Source organism: Gossypium arboreum, chromosome 8, assembly GCF_025698485.1.
Source record: "Gossypium arboreum isolate Shixiya-1 chromosome 8, ASM2569848v2, whole genome shotgun sequence".
NCBI classification, from domain to species: domain Eukaryota; kingdom Viridiplantae; phylum Streptophyta; class Magnoliopsida; order Malvales; family Malvaceae; genus Gossypium; species Gossypium arboreum.
Genome location: NC_069077.1, coordinates 131,170,928 through 131,192,148, shown reverse-complemented (window position 1 = coordinate 131,192,148; position 21,221 = coordinate 131,170,928). Strand labels below are relative to the sequence as shown.

The 21,221-nt window shown below is 31.6% G+C and overlaps 2 protein-coding genes across 5 annotated transcripts; both read right to left on the bottom strand.

Annotated features, from left to right (window-relative positions):
* Positions 1-3,913: 3,913 nt before the first annotated feature.
* LOC108470110 (E3 ubiquitin protein ligase DRIP2-like) lies at positions 3,914-8,010 on the bottom strand. Of its 2 annotated transcripts, none has more exons than XM_053031930.1 (6): positions 7,736-8,010; positions 6,654-6,987; positions 6,058-6,506; positions 5,904-5,954; positions 4,956-5,028; positions 3,914-4,605 (listed from the first exon to the last, which is right to left on the bottom strand). In XM_053031930.1, exons 1-6 carry the CDS (start codon positions 7,864-7,866, stop codon positions 4,432-4,434), a joined length of 1,212 nt encoding a protein of 403 aa, XP_052887890.1. In that variant the 5' UTR covers positions 7,867-8,010; the 3' UTR covers positions 3,914-4,431. The 2 variants fall into 2 exon arrangements, with proteins under 2 accessions (XP_052887890.1, XP_052887891.1); XM_053031931.1 differs by having other exon boundaries at positions 6,654-6,982; positions 7,736-7,848.
* Positions 8,011-8,734: 724 nt separating this feature from the next.
* On the bottom strand, positions 8,735-15,707 carry LOC108470112 (magnesium transporter MRS2-2-like). Of its 3 annotated transcripts, none has more exons than XR_008287196.1 (12): positions 15,209-15,707; positions 15,099-15,128; positions 14,731-14,887; positions 14,510-14,631; positions 13,293-13,367; positions 12,025-12,249; positions 11,899-11,943; positions 11,776-11,820; positions 11,506-11,535; positions 11,306-11,425; positions 10,909-11,123; positions 8,735-8,875 (listed from the first exon to the last, which is right to left on the bottom strand). XR_008287196.1 is itself a non-coding variant. In XM_053031929.1 (12 exons), exons 1-12 carry the CDS (start codon positions 15,455-15,457, stop codon positions 11,037-11,039), a joined length of 1,245 nt encoding a protein of 414 aa, XP_052887889.1. In that variant the 5' UTR covers positions 15,458-15,707; the 3' UTR covers positions 10,638-11,036. The 3 variants fall into 3 exon arrangements, 2 of the variants coding, with proteins under 2 accessions (XP_052887889.1, XP_017626821.1); XM_053031929.1 differs by lacking the exon at positions 8,735-8,875 and adding an exon at positions 14,132-14,191 and having other exon boundaries at positions 10,638-11,123; XM_017771332.2 differs by lacking the exon at positions 8,735-8,875 and having other exon boundaries at positions 10,638-11,123.
* Positions 15,708-21,221: the final 5,514 nt, after the last annotated feature.

Sequence of the window (21,221 nt, the reverse complement as noted above, 5' to 3'; positions counted from 1 at the left end):
TTTTGAAAGTTTATAAACTAGCCCTATTTCATATTCGAATAAACAATTAAGTTCTCATAAGTTCGATTGACTCTCAGATATTCTACTTATTATATAATAATTGTAATTAGGTAATGTTTGATGGTTTATATAAATGATTCACTATGTTTCGATGGTAATTTCTCCAGTAATGATCATAGCATTCCATAACCCGGACTTGTCAATCGGGTCAGGCGAGGGGTGCTACATCATGTCATGTGGCCCATGGTTAACTTAGATGTTTAACACTTATGCAATGTTTGGTAAGAGTATCATTTTTTTCCACATGTTTTAGTCATCGTTTAGCTATAAACTAATAAAAAATTATAATTTTTAGCCATTCTAATGCCTTGTTTGCGGCAAAGAGAAGAAAAATTTTCACTTATTTTAAAGAAGTCTTATTTTTTACAAGAGTTTTTACTCATCTTTCTAATTGCATATTTAAATTTGCACTGACTATTCTTTATATTATATCCAACTATTGTAATACATGTAATAAATAAACTTTTTACTCATATTATTTCATGAGCAACCAAACGAGTAATTAGTCTTTTTAACTTGTTAAGGTTTTAAGACATTTCACTTCATAATGCATTTTTAATTTTAAAATCATAAGAAAATTATATTATCAATATTTTACTTTATTTGGTCTATATTAAACACTTATAAATGACTTGGATGCATAGGATTCCATCCATAACACACCAAGAATCACATAGTGCTAGGTACCATATCTCATTCCTCCATACACAAACCAAATTGCACATAAGTTCATCCATACAAACACAACCAAAGTGCATTAATATGTGTAAAGCCCGAAGGCAACAAAACTCTAGATACAAAACTCCATGTACACATCAATCCCTATTGTATCCTAACTATTTCACTAGGTTTACTAGGGAACTTAAAGTCACAAATAACATATATCAATCAAGGCCATTAACACATTTATTATTCAAATAGAGACATATCTAGAGTTTCGAGATTCAAAGATTTATTAGACAACACATTATCTAATCACACATATGTGCACATTAAATACCTCACACATATACAATTTCATATAAGGGCACCTTAAGTGCTTTCACATATACATTCATAATTTTTACCTTTTCGTTTAGGTAATATAAACATATTCATTTTCATATAATGGTTTCCATGATTCCTAGGTAACATTTCCTTTCATTTAAGAACTTTTGCATAACCACTTTCAAGAAAGGAGTCATTATGACCTCAATTACCTATTTTCCATATTTCGAGTTCATTACTCAATCATGATAATTATAACAATGTACAAATCCTTAAATTTTTCATGAAGGGTTATTGATACATAAACCTTGTTGATACCATCTTACTCAAATTTCACAAATTTCAAAATATTTTTTATAGTTATTCTTGTCAACCAAATTTCTCACAATAAATTACTAGGAATTATCACCATTTTTAATCAAGGCTTATTAAGCCATAACTTTTCAAACCATTTATTTTTAACACTTTAATTTATAGAATTTACAGATATACATTACAATATCATTTTCAGATTTATTTCACAATTTATACATTTTTCCCTAATCATAGAAGCTTAAGATGAGTATCCAAAGGTACTTACCTCTTGGATGCATTTTCACTTGATTCCAAGCTTTCAAACACTTGATTCCAAGCTTGAAATTCCATTTCTTAACATTTCCTCATTTTTCCATATACAAAAATAGAATAAAAAAATCAACACATGAACTTTTCAAACTTTCCTAAAATAACTATACTCAAATATCAAGCTAGGAGAGTTAAAAAAAAAACATCATTCTTACCTTTATAAAGCTTTCTCTCTCTAGCCTCAATTTTCTCTCTCAAGCTCAAGAAAATTCTTGCTTCCCAAGGTGAAGATGATGGTGAAATCAAACTTAGAAATGAATTCTCCATAAGATTTTAATAGAAAAAAATAACATGTGGAATGGAAATTCAAGGTTGAATTTAAGAGAAAATAAGAAAAGATGAAAAGAGAAATCTTCTCTCTTCAAGAGGGGGTGGATAAGAGGGGTGGGTGGGAGAAATGAACACTTTCATATTTTTTTTCTTTCTTTTATTCTAATTTGACCAGTCAAAGTCAAACAAAATTTAAATGAATAGTTCACCTTGTTTCATAGATATAAAATCCAATAATTTATGACCATCAATTTTTTTCATCAATACAAATGTAAAATAAATTTATAAATTCTCAATATAATTCTCATGAGAAGTCCCATAACGAATTTACACTTTTGGCTATTCTCTTATCACTTCACTTAATTATTATCAAACGTGACACTTAACACATTAAATCTCCATATAACATCATAAAGATTCATAATATTGTCTAACCATGCAAAAAGTATATTTTAATCTTTTAGGCTAAAATGAAAAAATTAAATTTTGATCCTTATACTTCTCATTTTATTCAAATTAGTCCAAAGTTAAAAAATAAAAATACATTTCCTATGTCATCTTGACATCAACAAATCATTATGAATCTATAATTTCTCTCATTGATCACTTTACACTTTAGTCCTCGTACCTTTCTAACTTTTCAATTTAATTCTTTTTTTTCCACATTTCTGTATCCAAAATTTACTTCATTGATTTTTAACCATAAATCATTATAATTCCTTCAAAAAAATTATTGATCTCATTTTAGAATTTTCTAAAAATTTCATAGTAGCAAGTCTCGGAACAGTGTCAAACATTGTACTAAAAATTTTGAGGCATTGCACTTTGTCTTCCATTTGCAAGTTTAAATACAAATTACCTTACTAACTGAATAAAAAAAATGAAATAGACAAAAGAAGCTAATTACACAATTTGAAAACTTCGTATGTTTGTGTGACCCTACCCAAAGATTAATCCACTATCAATTTGCAATACAAGAGGTGATCTAAGTTCGACTCACTCACTAAGTTATTACCTCACTTCTAGGGGCGCAGCCAGAAAATTTATTTAGGGGAGCCGAAATTAAATTGTAATTTTTACGATAGTAAAAATGTATTTTTTTAAAAAGATTAAATCAAAGTTTTATCATTTTTAGGGGGGAAAGTGCAATTTTACCTTTACTGATTTAGAATTTTAAAAATTTTAAAAGACTTAAATGGAGAATTTTCTATTTTAGGAGAAGGCTGGAACCCCTACCAGCCTCCCTAGTTTACAGTAACTAATCTCCAAACTAAAACCTTCCCTTTGAAAATTAGTTACAAACTAAATAAGTATATGAGTTATTTTACAACAATTATACACAAACAAATTCCTCATAGTAACAAGTGCTTTCAATCTCATATATGAATAATAAACAAGCCTCCTTTAAATGAGCATTAAGGCTTGTAAAAACTCCAATCAATGTAAACTTCAATCTCCTTAAATGTTACTTGATCAAATCTTCAATATGAAATAAAATAACAGATATCTTCTAGAAATAATCTTTTGAAGAAAATGAATTTAATTTATTTAAGGAAACTCAATCACATTGAAACTCTTGAAAGAATCATTTCTATACGTGTTTTCCTTCATGTTTTGTCTCAATAAATGCTGCTAAAAATCCTCAAAGTTGGGCAATTAAAGAACCCAAAGTTTTATGGTAAAAAAATGGCAACCATATATGACAAGTTACAAGCCAGATTTAAGTTAAGTTGCAATTAGAGTTGCATCTGGATAGTGTAACTGGCACTAACAAATTCTTCAGAAGAGGTCAAAAGTAATATAATCAATAAGTTCATATTCTAGACAAGCCCTATAAATAGTTTCATACCCCCAAATCATGAGATCTCAAGAACATCTAGAATATACGAGGAAGAAATGAATTTTTTATTAATAATGTGTTTGGATATGTAATTACTTAATAATTATAATGGCAATGAGCTTAAGCCTCAAATTGTAAAAAAAAAAATATTCACGTATGATTGATTGCCCAAAATGTAAAGAAGCAATATTGGCTAAGCTAAACTCATTAGCCAAGCTAAAAGTATTTTGGACCGTATTCGAATGTCCTATTCTATTACCAACAAGATTCTAATAATGATATATATTATACATGTGGGGAAAAATTGAAAGAAAGCATTACTATTGCTGTGGGGCTTTTCGAGCATATGCCAACACCATGATAAAATCCTTTGCAGAAGAACCAACAGATGCTGGAACTCTCTGTGATGTTGATGCTTTTTGCAGCCACAGATGGACTAAATTGTACAACTGCAATGTGGGTACTACTGGTTGTCCCATAAATTTGATCTCAACCTGCCCAAAATGTAAAGAAGCAATATTGGCTAAGCTAAACTCATTAGCCAAGCTAAAAGTATTTTGGACCGTATTCGAATGTCCTATTCTATTACCAACAAGATTCTAATAATGATATATATTATACATGTGGGGAAAAATTGAAAGAAAGCATTACTATTGCTGTGGGGCTTTTCGAGCATATGCCAACACCATGATAAAATCCTTTGCAGAAGAACCAACAGATGCTGGAACTCTCTGTGATGTTGATGCCTTTTGCAGCCACAGATGGACTAAATTGTACAACTGCAATGTGGGTACTACTGGTTGTCCCATAAATTTGATCTCAACCTGCCCAAAAGGTAAAAAAAATAAAGACAATGCAGCTTGTTTATCATCAATAGTACTTAGCAAAGGAAGTATAACAATGGCTGCAACTAGCTCGTTCTTTGCTTGCCTAAATTTACCTACCTACTTTTAACCTTCTGTTCAGTGGCTTCAGAAAATTTTTATGTAAAACGTATCAAAATCAATAGAAACTATCTTTACAAAGCAGATCTCAGAATATCCATGCATAAAATTCTCATCACATTTTGATAATGAGCATCATGGGTAAAATAACTGAACCCAATGTCGAATCTTTTTGACCAATTTTCTTCATTGTGTATCTTTACACATCATTCAAGGAGAGATTAACTCACCTCATCTTCATCGGCGAGGTGCAGTTTCTTCATCAGGTATTTTTTAATAAAAGAAACAGGTATGTTTCCATCCCTGTCACATAATGAAAGAAGAATGATAACAATCTCCAAAACAAAGAATTTTTTTTAATAATAACCGAATATGGATCATTCTACCACTCCAAAAATAAAAATAAGTTCAAATTTTAAGTTTTTGCAGCAACACTTACCAAAATATTTTAACCAGATTTGTTATGGAACAAATCTTAAGCAAAAATGAAAAGGAACCATCATTTAGTTTCGAATTCTCGGTGAAAACTTGGTCATCGACTCATGGCAGAATCAAAATGTAAACTTGACATGCAGTATAGAAGAGAGGAAAAAAGGCACAAAAATCGGCAGAAATATGCATCTATAGTCGAAATGACTTAATAGAAGTGATTTAGCTAGTTATAACACACCAAACCACTTAAAGGAACCTAAGCTCATCATCTACTAGGTTCCCCATGTATCACAACAACCCCTGCTGTCATAAGTGAAACTCTGGATGCAACATTTTCTCAAAAAAAAAAAAAAGAAACTCTGGATGCAGCCTCGTGCAGAGGACCGCCAAGATATTAGTGTATCCTGGCCTTCTCTTGTCTCCTGCTCTCACTGTCCTTTAAACATTTCCTTTGTGACTACAAGTTGTCTATGCCTATGACCTTATAGACTCCAACATATATTATTTATCGAATTCCTTTAAGAGGTCTCTAAATCGGTTTATGTATGCCAAAACATATACTAGGAGATTATGGTACAGAAAAAAAGGGCACCCAGGAGATTATGATACAGAAAAAAAAAAAAAAAAAAGACAGCCAACAGATCAGAATCATCGTGTTCACACAACAGATAAAAATTTTCAATCTTCAGCCAAAAAGAAGAATATATATAATGAGCTATTCTAAGACTCATGCTAAAGAAACTTACTTTATCCTCAGGAAATTTGCAGGAATTTGAGGGAGGGGTGCCTCTCCTACCCTAAAAGCATTGACATTTGAATCAGTTTATTAGCAAGACAAAATAATCTTTAAAATAACTGCCTTCAATCTATTTTAGTTTGAAGGATGAAATAAGTTCTTACTGGTCTTCAGAGGCCACTAATGAGAACCACACAGGACCGATTCTTTTTTCATGCCTTGGACCAGCAGCATCTAGCACAGCTTGGAGAGAAATGCCAGAATCCCCGAATCCAGAACCACTTTTTTGACGGATCCTGCGTAACTTTTTAGGGTTCACAATTCCAGAAGTTGTTGCAGGAGCAGCATTATTCTTTTCTTCCTCAACTTTTGTTTTGCCGTTTTCTTTCCTATGCTTGTTTCTGCACGTTTGAGCTTCAGGGTTGATGACATAGGTAGGTTCTAGTTCTAACTTAGAATCACAGCCTTGTAAATTAGACTTGAAGGACTTGGACCTATTTGCAACCTCTGCCAAACAATCTAAAGGTTTCCAGAGATCCAATTTTCCATCCCGTGATTCGCCACTATTCTCTACTCCTTTATCCTTCTGTTGGCAAGGTTCAGCAGAAGTACACTGTGTTGCTCAATTTTTTAAAGACAACAGATATTATCAGTTTAATCTAAAACATTAATTCTTTCCAAGTAAATGGATGTTTGAGAAAAGAGAGAAGTATTAGACAATATTGGACCCTATAAAATACTTATGTAGGATTCAATGTACCTGTCTTTTATTCTGAGTGAATTTATTTAGCGTTTCAGGTGAGCTTGCACTCTCCTTGTGGTCCTCCACAGAGTCTCTCTCTCTTTTAACGGGCTTCTCTACTGAAAAACTGGAACCTCGTAGAGAACCAGCCTTTCTGGCAACAGCTTTTGTTCTCCTTCCGGTCATGGTAGTTTGTGTTGATACTTTGGGGGCATTAACCACCAATGAAGATAGTGATCTCTCCTTTCTTCTAGTTGGCATTGTAATTGGAGGCAGAACTTCAGGTGGCTTTGCTTTTCTTCCTTTAAGAGGGAAGATTTTGGCCCTCACATCTTGCAAATTATGGTCTGGCCTGATTCAAAAGCAGAGATGCATCTCAGTACACATTAAATTCTCCAAAATTTTGATTAACCAACATAATGCATCCATGCAGAGGGTCTACCAGGAAATTCAAAAGCTGTATGCAAAAACATGAATCCACCCAGAATATGGTCTTTTTATTTCCTCTTCAACATATCTCACCTTGCTTTTGGAATTGAGAGACTTGCAATCCAGAAATTGGCTACTTACATTTGCATAACACTGGCAGATGCTGGCAAGACACTTCATTTGAAATTGGCTAATTACATGTACTCATATCACTCAAAAAAGGAAAGGGGGGGGGGGGGGGGGAGGTTTGACCAAGAAACCTCAAGAAATGGAAAAGAGTTTAGGCAATATTGGTTGCCTGTAAAGACATTTTCCTATTGTCTCTAAGAACTTAACAATGAAGTCCACTAAGACTCATTAAACCCTCCAAAATTTCATTCCATGCCTTTAAATCTGAACTTTATAGAACCACTGGCGTGTAGAAGCCACTGTCAAACTTCAAAATAATGGAATGACTCCTAATTCTAAATGATCAATGATCCCAAGGCATAAAGAAGAAATCAGTAACATTTCAGTAACAGCTTGAATAAATCCTTTGGACCATTTGACAAGACTAACAGTTAAAACTAGAACTGATCACTTTACACGTTAAAAAAAAAAATTGGTCATGAAGGAAGCAATTAACATATTAGTGTTGACAAATACATGATAGACAGAAGGAATAAGGCTACCTTAATTTCTCCAGCGGAACAGAACCCAAATCAATGTTGCATATTGGACAGCATTCTAAATCTTCATCTTCTATCTTATCATATATGCACTTTCTGCAAACTACATAAAACTTGAAACACAAATCAATCATATATTTCTATTTATTGATTCAACAATCTTGCAAGGCACACTGAAACATAGATCACACGCAAGTGAAGTAATTAAAGCAACAGAAACACTTGTGTAACTTGCATAATAAGTTGGTTCCGTTTCAAAAACAGAAAAAATCATCTTAAAGTTCGAATCTTGTTATGGGCTTGCAAAACAAATAAGGAAGCTCCCATCTTGGAAAAGACCTTGAATTGAAAGTAAAGTATAGGATGGGAATAAGCCTTAGCTTAATGTAGAAAATAGTAACTGTGCGCAATAAATTTTGGGGCTTTACTAACAATTGCTGTAAGAGAGCTCTTTAATGTTATTGTTAGTTAATATACTATTCATAGTAATAGCATCATAACAATTTTATGCATTATTTATAATATATTATTATATTTAGTAACCTTAAAACTGTCTTAGGAAATCATTAGCAAAATCCTAGATTTTTAAATAAAACAATTCATAATATTACACCGATTTTGCTATTCTACCAGGATGCCTTAACATCAACTAAAAAACAGGTATAGCAATGAAACATTAAGCGAAGAAGTCAACATTGAAGATATAAAACCAAGAAAAACCCAGATAAGAAACGGAGAAAACAAGAGTAACCCACTTTAGAAGAGGAGCGGAGAGCAAAGAAACAACAGAAAATTTGAATAATTAAGAACAAAAGAACTTAGGAAAGGGGAGAGAGACTCACACGTGTGAAGGCATTCGGATATGGTGGTGGCATCTTTAACAAGCTTATTGCAAAGGGGGCAAGTCATGCATGCCGCAACCGCTTCTCTCCTCACTTTGACTACTTGATTCGCCATCTCTCTCTCTATCTCTCTTTTTTCTTTTACACTGCACCTTCTCTGTTTCTTTTTTTTTTTTTTTTTTGAATCGCAATAATTAATTTAACACAACATAACCCCCCTTTGCACGTATCTCTGTCTCATTGCATGTCAACGAGGAGCAAAAAGGCAAAGGAAAATTTACGTGCATATATTCATAAAAACCTGCATTAAAACCCGTGACGGAAATACTAAGGAGAAGAAGGGTTATAAACAGAGAGGTGGATAAGAAACGGGAAAGAAAAACAAAGGGAAGAGAATTGGCTGCGTAACTAAGCAGAGGTGGAGAGTGTTTTTTGATCTGAAAAAGGAAAGGAGAAAGGGATTGAGAGATTTAAGGAAAAAGGGAAATTTGTTAAATGGGATGAGACAACGGTGAAGTTTAACGTGGATTTTTTCCAACGGAGAAGAAGAGGAAAAAAAAAAACCACAACGATGATCTGAATCTAACACTAACATAACAAAACAACAGAAATAGAATTTCGGTCTTTTTATGTACTACTTTTTTTTTTCCTCCTCCCCTTTTTTTCTTTTTTTATTATATTTATGCTGAGGGCGGAGAAGGCTTTTAGGCCTTTAGATGCCATATACGGCGTCGTTCTATTGGGCATTAAATATTAACCTACTTCATTTATCTCTCTTATAGCTATAAGCTTATTAAACTTTTTCTTACATGCTCCTATTTTAATTATTTCTAGTTAATTACATTATTGATTTAGTGATAAGTTAATTTGTATGAGTTTTAAGTTAATTGTTATGAAATTTTGTGCGAAATTCTAATTTAAAAATAAAGTTTTTAATATTTTATTTTTATCTATAAAATTTAAATTTGAAATTTTACAATTTTTTTAATACCAAAAGCTTCACCACGTGTTAATCTATGAAAAAAAAAGGAAGCTTGAGATTTTTTGGTTTTTTTTTTGGGTTTACATAAAAGACGAAGTCGAGAATTTAAAAGAAATCATGTTTGGGTAATGTTTGAGTATTTTTATGTTTCCAGCCTTAATTTAGGGTTAATTAGTTTTTGAATTGTACAATAGAATAATATTTTTGTGCCAACTTCACTCCATGCGCTTTAGTTTTCCATAATATTTAATTTTCGTGTATTTTCAAGTTTCTTACAACTTGCAAGCTTATTTTAATTCAATCTTTAATTAGTAATTCCCTGTCTATTTTCTAGATTTTTCTTCTTATATATAAGCAACCACCACATTTTATATTTATTATGCTGATAATATTAATGTATAAGTTTATATGATAAAAGAAAACCATACACAGTCAATTGATTATGTTATATTACGTATAAACATATATAATTAACTATTAAAATTATTTTTGTCTTTAAAATTATAAAATAAACAAATATATACCTATATATATATTACATTATAAATTCACCCGGTCCTTCCTAGGATTTGAATTTTAAGATTGGATGGCGTACCTCTTCTTCTGCCTCCAAAATGGTCAAATAGGAATCCTTATACTATTATGTAAACTTTATTTTAACCCTTCTACTATAAGTTACTTTAGATTAGTCCTTGTACATTAAAATTTTATTTAAATCATGATATCTTCATAATTTTCCATTAAATTATTAATAATTTTAAAATATATTAAAAAATTCAACCATTCCAAAAAAATTCAACGGGTCAAGTCGAGTTATGGGTAAATCAATTGAGTATTATATATTTTGTTCAAATTATAGTAACAATCTCATGATTTGAATAAATTTTTAATATACAAGGATTAATTTTAAGTAATTTTTAATAAAAAATTAAAATTTACATATCAGTATAGGACTCCAAGTAGATTTTGATCTTCAAAATGTGTAACACAATAATATTATATATAAACTTGAAGCATACACATAATATGATGATATAATATTTGTCAAAGTTTTATCTTCTTGCTATAAAATAGGTTGCAATTTGAGAATTGAAAATTTTATTGTAAAACTAAGATTTAAAATTAAAACTCATTACATGTAAATTGTAAATGTAATTGCATGAAACAAATGAATTAAATTCAAATGTCAATTGTCACCTACTTTACCACCTACTTTCATGAATATATGCCAACATAAGGATGCACCTTATATAATTTTCTTCTTTTTTGCCAATTACAATATGACCTTCCATGCATGGATTCAAAAGCATGATATAATGATAACAGTGACAATATAGCACGCAGTTGTTCACCTGACATTGGCATCTGAAAGTTTAACCAGGTTGGGCCAAGATATGGTAAGGAATTCATTGCAGTACTACTTTTATGCTTCTCTTAAAGCTGTGTGATCCTCAGTACTCCAAATGTGATTTTATGGACTTCAAGACCCGATAAGACCCTTGTGCCTCGCATAGGAAACTATTGATGTGAAAGTCGACGTACATAGCAATCCAGTAAGGATTACCACCTGAGTTGAAAAGCATATTTTCCGGATTAAAATTCTCAACAAACTTATTTCAAAAAGTCAACAATAACTTTTAGAAAAAGAAACAACCCTTGGGTTAAGTTTTCCTGGTAAAATGTAGTAGTTTGTTTGTGGTATATATATATATATATATATATATAATATGGTGATCACGCGAGACATACCCATTTAAACATGTATTCATGGCCTTCTTTCCACGTATAAGGAATATTCATTCCAAAGATTGCAGCAACCAAGGAATATATAGATAAACAAACAGTCCCGGAACTTACGAAGAGCTCTAACTGCCACATGCAGTGAAAACCTATTAACTTTTGGCCAACAGAAAAGGGTTTAGAGGCTAATTTTAGTGGAAATTAAGTACCTGAATTAGCTGATTTCGATGATTGTCAAGCTGCAAGACAATGCATTTAGATTATCAAGATTCAAGATCAAATACGAGGTCTCGATACTTGAAGGTGCTAAATTGCCTTGGAGAATTTTGATAACTTCGGTAACCTTCCGAGCACCAATATTAAAGCAAGATTGAAAAGTAAAATGGGACATTCAGAGATAGCCCGGAGCAATCAAAACTCTCCTTCAGCAAATTTTCACCCTAGTTCTGTTTTGAAAATAAATTCCTTTAGCTCGTCACCTGGATATTGATATAATCCTCTGTATCATCAATGTATTCACGCAGCTGGCGACAAAAAGGATAATCATGCAACAATAATTATGTAGCTAAAGCAAAAGTTTATGTAAAAACTAAGGGGCATACCGTAGTCAGTTTGTTCAGTGTACTATCAATTTGCATAAAGTACGCCTGCAGAATCCAAAAGCAAGCATCAACTTTTGATCTTGCATTAACTAATCACAAGCCATGACAATTAATGACAGCAATAACCTCAAGCAACATTTCCAGCTCCTCTACATCATTGTCCTCCTCAACTGTTACTGCGCTTGCCCGACTGGTTCTTGATATCTTTGAACCTATAGTTGGTGAGGGTGGATACCAACTTGGAACACTGAAACTACTGACAGGGGAACAAGCCCCAGCCAACTTTCTCGATAAATAAAGGTCTGCCATATCATCATCGTCATCTAAAAGTTGTTCGAGTTCATCCCTTACCTAAAAATCAAAATGTTGATAGGTAATAAGTCTGAACTCATGACTAGAGATCCAGTTATCTATGTTATTCTCCGGTCACAAGTGCCATATGATTGACAATATATGCCTAAAAGCACTACAATCATATAAGCTTTAAAATTGAATTTTGGAACTCAGGCTAAATAGCCAAACTAAAGAAGATATATACTAAGAATAATCCTGGTCCTGGAGATGTTCCATTAGTTTGTTGTAGCATCAATTATATTGTCACCAAATGTCATTTCCATTAGCATGCTACTGGTATTTTGCATTCTCCTTTTAAGCTTAAAGAAAACTATATTCGTATGCTTAGTCTATTAGCGGCAAAATGCCCCTCAACTGATGCTCCCTAAGGCTTTTCCCTTTTAAGGAAAAATATTTTAAATCGCCATCTTCCTCCCTAGGGAAAGTAGTAAATTCAGATTACCCGGATAAACGCATCGAAAGACAAACTGGTATAAAAACCCTCCCATTAGTTTACTTCATTTAATTAAAATAACTTATAGATTTTACCGTGAATTAGCATGTATCTTGGCATGTTTTTTTAAGGGAAAGAAGAAATCTAAAGGAAGTGGATCACAGATTGCAGTTTTGAACCCATGATACCTATGTTTTGGACCAAGCCTTAACCCTTGGTTTTAGATGTGTTGATGGCAACAAAGCAAACTAAACTAGTACTGGACTGTATCAGTTCATACAGTTCATATCAATAATTAGTTGACAAAGAGCGTTTAGGTTTTTTTTTTTTTTTCATTCTGGAAATCAGCAGGACCGTTGTACATAATTCACCCCTCAGAAAAATCTAGTCCTAGACAAGAGGCAATTATTTCAGCTTGTTCAAGATTTATCCATGTTCTTGCCTGAGATATACATGAAAAGTCATCTGGTCACAGAAAAACTGTAAGCAGCTTAATTTATCCTACTATTGGCCAAAACGAAACTGAGAAGAAACAAATCACCTATAAGCGGAAACCGAACTTTCACCTGATATGTTTGGATTATGGGATCATACACAATGTACATACCTTTTGAACGCGGTTTGTCAGCCTTGTCATAGCACTTTTCAGTTTACGCACCCGATCCAAGTTACGGCTGCTTATCTGACCACATAAATACAATTGTTGTATGGAACTGAACTTGTCTTACAAGCAAACTGGGAAAACAATGGGAATAAAATTCTGAACTCTTTGCTACTAATGAATATTAAAGATCAAGGAAAAACAGAAGAAAACTATAATATATGTTATATTCAATGTTGAATGACAATAAAGAAAAAGAGTCTGGACAGCATTCCATCATATCCTCTAATAGTTCTCTTTTTTTTTTTTTTTTTTGAACAATATCCTCTAATTGTTTTTCTTCAACATACTGGTAATTGCAGGAAAAAACAATTAAACATAGAATGTATTTTACAATTCTTGATATAACATTTTTACTTCGTTCTCAACATGGATTTTATCAAAACTTGGAAATTTGGACAGCAGACTTCATATGAACCATTCATAACAGAGAAGTGAAAATAATGCCTCAAACATTAAACTGTTTTATGACCCCTCAAAGAGAAGTTTGTCTTGTGGCTTCCGATCATGTCTGTCCTTGCAGTAGGTACTGACTACTAGTCACATAAACAACTATAAATGAAGATCACTCTTGACACTAGAGCCAAACACAACATTGATATCTTTACAATTTTGCCTCATAATTTCAATGCAAACCGCTTAGGTACCACCATGGAAAGTAATTATTGCCATTACCAAGTCAAGTTTGGCAGACAAAGAAGTAGAGTAGACGCAATTATTAAACAACTCATGTAATAAAATGGCAGAATGTCAAATTCTGCTGCAGAACCATCACAAATATGTACCTTAGCAGATGAATGCTTTGATTTACTTAAAACCTGACTCCAAATGGGATTTCCATTTTGCTGAAAAAGTTAATGTACTTTTCTTGTATGAATTCATGTAATTGTGAATGTAATGATATAATCCTTTCATCACTTTCACAAAAAACAGGCATAATAAATATATATTTGATTACGTTTGCTGAAAATGAGATAGTACAGATTAGACATAATAAAAGTTGCGGTACTTTAAGAGCCAAAACTCGACCCCAATATGTCGCAGCAAAGCCAACAATTACCTTCAAACAAAATATTATAAAAGAATCACTCCAACATCAAATCTTACCAATCACTAAATTGCTTAAACTAAAATGAACGACAAACAATTCAAATAGAAATTACCTTGGAGGTCAGCTCATCTAAAGCTGGATAAGCATCGATCTCTAGTTCCCTAGTACGTGCATCAAGAAAGCTACAAATTGCTTCTAATGCAACTTCTAATGCCCGGAATTCAAATGGAAATTCTACATGAAACATTCCAAAACGAACCGGCAATATATCAATGGTATAGACAGAGACGAATAAAAGCACTCAAAAGAGTTAAGCCAAAAGTTAATGGGTACCATTTTCCTCCTCAGTATCCATATCATTGCGTGCACTAGGGTGTTCTTCTTCTTCTTCTCCTTGATCTTGACATGTGAGGTTATCTTGAGGCAATCGCCTTTTAAGTTCAGCGACAATGGGTATTACGTTATCATCGTATGGATCTCTAAGCAACACCTATCACAAAATGGAACAAAACTCATTTCCAAAAGTAAAACCTCAATTGAAAAAGATAACAAAAATAATGTTATTCCAAGTTGAATAAAATGTTCAGAATTCAGATTCTATAAAGTAACCTATCACAAAACAAAACACTACTCGCCTCCCAAAACTAAAACCTCCTCACTTGAAATAGATAAAAAAAAAATGTCCGAATTCATAAACTAACCTCTTCTGCTGTGATTATAGCTTTAATGTGCTGCAATCAAATCATTAAATAAGCTTAGCACACATTTCAAGAAAATACTAAAAAATTGGAAAAACATAAATAAAAATTACCTCTAAATTGAGAACAATGACTTTCTCTCTGCCTAAAATGGTGGAAGGATAAGATAGCATGGGATCAAGAATACGAAGGTCTCTAGCATGAACCTGAACGCGGCGCATTATAGCATACTTGTCGACGTCAAGAATCACGCTTTGCCCCTTAGCGTCTATCGAAATCCAGCTCGTTGTCACCGCCGTTTTCTTCTTCAGCGTGGCTACTTGCGCCTCCACGACAGGAACCAAATACGCTTCTCGAGCCATTAGAAAAGACAAAAAATGAAAACAGAGAATTAAATCTTTGAAACAGAGCAAAGATGAGGTTTTGGAAATGACTTGAATAACTGAGGATGGAAAAGGGATTGATTAGGTTTTATGATGGAGAAAGTGATGGGGCAGAGGGTTGGGAAATTAGAGATAGAGATGGACTCGATGCAAGGGGTTGGGGCTGGCTGGTAGTGAAAATGTTTCAGTGCCGAGTCAGTTAAAAATGGAGGGCAAAAGGTTTTAAACTGTTAACGTTTACTTGTTTTCACTCTCAATATTTGGCGCGTGCTTAATGGGGAAAAAGATTAATATTTGAAATAAATAAAACAATGCAATTTTTTAATAAATATTTTAGAAGTTAAAATATGTTTTTGTTGTCGAAAAAGACAGCAGTTGCCTGTTGGCGCGTCAAGTTGAATGCGTGGAAGGAAATGCAAATCTGTTTTGGTAGCCTTTGCCACCTTCCTACTCCCAACGGTTGCCATATGGCAATCGACAATAGCCATACATTTTGGAATTAGGATAAATCTCAAACCCTTTGTATGCTTTTATGAATTATTGTTCTTTTCTTCACCTATTTTGAAAATGGTTAATATAACTTTTGATACATAAATTTGATATTTTTTTAATTTGATATTTAAAATTTTTTATTCTAATTAATATCTGAATTTTACATTTATTTTACATTTTTCTTAATTTGGTACCTGAACTTGGCATTTTCTTTTCTAATTTGGTACTTAAGTCTTTTTTAGGTTCAATTTAGTACCTAATTTGTTAAATTTTATACAAATCATAAAATACTAAAGGTGTTAAATTTTTTTTGTTATGCTACAAAAATATTATCAGTATTAGAGAAAATTCATGTTAAAAAAAAGTATTGAGCTATGCTTAACTAATTAATATTAAATAAGAAAAAATTTTAAAACCCCAAATTAAAAAATTATTATTTTCAATTAATAAAATAATTAATTAATTAAATAAAACTAAAAGTAATTGAACATATAAAATACAAAAAAAATATCATATCATCAAAAAAATATATCATATCATCTATCATATATCGGTCATACATTGATTATTTTTGTTACCTCATAAAAATAACATTTTTAGTATATTGGAGTAATTTATAAAATGTTTAGCAAGTACCAAATCAAACAAACAAAAAAAAAAGATTAGATACCAATTTAGGAAAAAGAGTCAAGTTTAGTTACCAACTTGGACCCCAAAAAGATTAAGTACAAACTTAAGAAAAAATGTCAAATTTAGGTACCAAATTAGGAAAAAGTATCAAGTTCAAGTACCAAATATTATATTAAGCCTTTTAAAATATATCAAATGAGATATTAGCTTAAATTTTTTGTTTGAGTTTTACTTTTGTATAAATTATATGTGAGTGTTTTTTTAAAAAAATTTAATTTAAGTTTTATTTGTATATATTTTATTTAAAATTATATTTATTTAAATTTGAATGATTAAATATAATTATAGCTATTCGAATGCATTATAGGTAATTATAATTATAATTATATTTGCAACTTTTAAAAATAATACGAAATAGTTTATTATAAAAAAATTAATGTTGGATAGATATCTCAAAACTAATTATGAATTTTGATATATTGTAGAATGTTATATATAAATTATGATTTTATTTAATTTTATGTATAAAATTTTGTTTTCATTTAAATTTCATAAATACAAATCTCATTATCGGTATAATACATTTTTACTATGGTACAAGTACAAATTTTATACTTAATTTTATTTTATTTTCGTAAACCATAAACACTATTATTTGTAAATTTTAAAAAATTATTAACGAAAGGGATAATAATCTTACACAGTATAGACTAATCTATTAACAAAAACAAATGATAATAATACCATTGAGTAAAAATTATATTGTAATTCAAATCAAGATAACATATATAAAAGTATGAATTTAGAAAAAAACTTTTAAATTTATAAGAATCTCATTTATTCTCTATCATATTATTAAACTAATTTTAAAAATACTTATAATTTAATTTAAAATATTAATTACAAAGTTATGCAAATAGAGTTATTACTTGCCAACAAACTCTTGTTCTAATGATATGTATATTATGTAGTAGGAATATGAGTTTAGGTTCGATCTCAAGTAATCATATTCCTCATCCTCAATTCTTACAAGCTACCTCATTAAAAATCTAATGAAGAAAAAAGAGTACACAATCTATTATTACAAGTTACCTCGTTAAAAACTTTTACCAGGAAAATCCAGTGGGACAAAATCTTAATTAAAGAAAAAAGAGTCCAATGTGTTTTTGACTCCCCCTAATGGCAACATCATATTACATAAAAAGATATGTTAAATTAACATTAGAACAAATTTGTTGAACTTCTATATCACATTTCTTCTCAAGATCATGAGTGAAGAAAATTTTTGGTGAAATATGTTTTGTTCTATCACATCTGATGTAACCACCCTTCAACTAAGCTATACATGTTACATTATCTTCGTATAAGATAGTTGGCATCTTTTTCTATAAAGGCAAATTATATATATTATAAACATGTTGAGTTAATAACCTTAGCCAAATACTCGACTTGTCTCATGCATTGAAATTATTTCTGCATGATTTGAAGAGGTGGCAACTAATGTATGCTTTGTTGAACGCTATGATATGGCAATACCTCCACATGTAAATAAATATCCCATTTAAGATCAACCTTTATGTGGATTCGATAAATATTTAGCATTAATGCAGCCGACTAATAGAGATTTTGAATCATTTGAACAAAACAACCTCATATCAATGGTCCCTCTGAGATATCTAATACATATTTAATTCTATTCCAATGTCTACATGTTGGATAAGAACTAAATCTTGTTGACAAGTTTATAGCGAAAACTATATCAGGTCTTGTGTTGTTTGCAAGATACATCAATGCCCCTATGACACTTAGATATGGTACTTAAGGACCAAGAAATTTTTCATCGTTCTCTTAATGACGAAATTGATCTTTATTCACATCTAGCAATCGTACAACCATCGAGGTACTCAATGGATGTGCTTTATCCATGTAAAATTTTTTTAAGATCTTTTCCGTATAAGTTGACTGATGGACATTAATTTCATCTTTTAAATGCTCAATTTGTAGGCCAAGACAAAACTTTATTTTTCCAATATCTTTCATCTCAAATTCTTCCTTTAAACAATTTACTAGATTTTGAAACTCTTCAGGAGTTCCAATAATATTTAGATCATCAATATAAATAACAATTATCACAAAATCTGATCCAGACCTTTTTATAAAGACACATAGATAAATTGGATTGTTTTTATAACCTTCTTTTAACAAATATTCACTAATACAATTAAACCACATACGTCTAGATTATTTTAATCCATGTAAACTTTTCTTTAATCTGATCAAGAATTTTTTTTGAAAAAGTTTATATCCTTTTGGGATTTTCAAATAAATTTCACTATCAAGTGTACCATACAAATAGGCTGCAATAACATCCATTAGACACACGTCAAGTTTTTCAAGTACTATCAGACTAATAAGATATTTAAACGTGATTGTGATGAGTGTCAATAGTAACATATTTTAGTTTCATTCTTAATGCAATTTTGGGTGATTATATGGTGTTAATTGTGAATTATATACTTCTAATCCTTTATATTCATGTTTTGATGCTTAATAGATCACTTAGGAGCAATAGGTGTGAAAAACGGGTGGAAATTAGAATATTAAAGCATTTTGAAAGTGCACACGGTGATAAACCATAAATGTAACATATTTTAATTCCATGCTTGGCATATTTTTGGATGATTTATGATGAAAATTAGTGAATTTGATGCTCCTAATCCCTTAAATTCATGTTTCTATACTTAGGAGAGCATTTGGGAGCAAAATGAGCGAAAAATGGGCCAAAATCGGAGTTTTCAGGTTCCACACGGGCTGGGCACACGCCCATGTGATCCACACGGGTAAGCCACATGCCCATGTGATCCACACGGGCAGGCCACACGCCCATGTACCAATCGCTCCCTGTTTCCCAAACATGCGAAAAAAGCCAATTTTTAAGGTTTCTGAGCATTCTAAAGTCTATATAAACACACTAAAATAAAACCTAAAGGGCACACACAGAGTAGAAAATAGAAATTACTCGAAGGAAGCCGTTGGAATCATCTCAGAAGCAAATCCACCTCAAGATTTAAGATCTCCGTTCAAATTTCTCTCGAAGTTTATTTGGGTTTTTTATGTCTTATTGTTTTTCTAAATTTCAGATGTTTTCCTTTTACATTATGAACTAAACTCCCTAAATACCTAGGGAGGATGAAACCTACGATGGATCTTATTATTTAATTATCTGAATTACACGATAAATACTTGTTCTTGTTTTTGATTATGTGTTCTTAATCCTTGTTTTAATATTTTCAGGATATTACTCCAAGTTTGATGTGCTTATTCAGTGGAGCAAAAGTCCCTGTTTAAGAATAGATCTAGCATAATTAAGCGGAGTTGCATGCAATCCTAGAAATAGGACGACATAAATCTACCAGATTAGAGTCAAATCTAATAGGGGAATCTATAAATTGAGTTAATACAACGATAGGGATTTTAATTAGAAAGAGATTTCAATTAATCAACCTAGAGTCAGTTGTTCTTAGTCTCGAAAGAGATATTAACATAATTTAGGGATTTCTACAGATCAAGACAAGTGAATAAATCGTTTGATTTAGAGTTAGAAAAATAAGTGAAGTCTAGGTGGATTCTTTCCTAGGTATTGTCCTCCTTATAATTTTTCTTCAAGTATTTTCCCCAATTCGCTCTCTGTCGCGTTCATTAGTTAATTAGTTTAGTTAATTTTAGATTAAAACAAATCTCTTTTATTTTAGGCTAAATAATAGAAAGATAGTTAATACTAGTACTTTTAGTCATTGTGAATACGATATTCTGGACTCACCATAGCTATACTACCATTCGATAGATGCGCTTGCCTTTGTCGTGATCGTAGTCTAGTTTAGTGAATTATAAAACAATCATCAAGTTTTTAGCGCCATTGCCGAGGACTAAAATATTAGGAACACTAGATTTTTATTACTTTAGCCATTTTTATTTTTATTTTTTGTTTTACTTTTAATTTACTAACTTTTCTTTTATTTGCTTCTGGCAGGTTCCTTTAGTTTATGACTAGAAGAAACCCGTCATGACCTCTAGTATTCGACAGTGAGATCAAAAGTACAGCTCGCAGAAATCGTAAAGAAGCGAGGCAAAGTCAACAAAGTACAATAGAAGTGTAAGAGGATATTATTATTAATACTCAGGAGACGAAAAAAATCATAATAATTATTTACCTCCTGTGGTTTCTGTAAATCCTGTAGATCCGAATCTTGCTCCTCGTATTATGTACGATTATGCCAAGCTCAATTTAACTGGGGCTGAATCGAGTATTGTTAGACCTGCTATTGTTGCAAATAATTTTGAACTGAAACCTAATACTATTCAGATGATTCAACAGTTTGTTCAGTTTGATGGTTTACAAGACGAAGACCCAAATACTAATTTGGCTAATTTCCTAGAATTCTGTGACACTTTCAAGATAAATGGCGTTTCTGGTGATGCCATTCGCCTACGGTTATTCCCCTTCTTGTTGAGAAATAAGGCTAAGCAGTGGTTGAACTCCCTACCATGAGGTTCTATCACTACTTGGGATCAAATGACCGAAAAGTCTTTGCTGAAGTACTTTCCACCGACTAAGACAGCC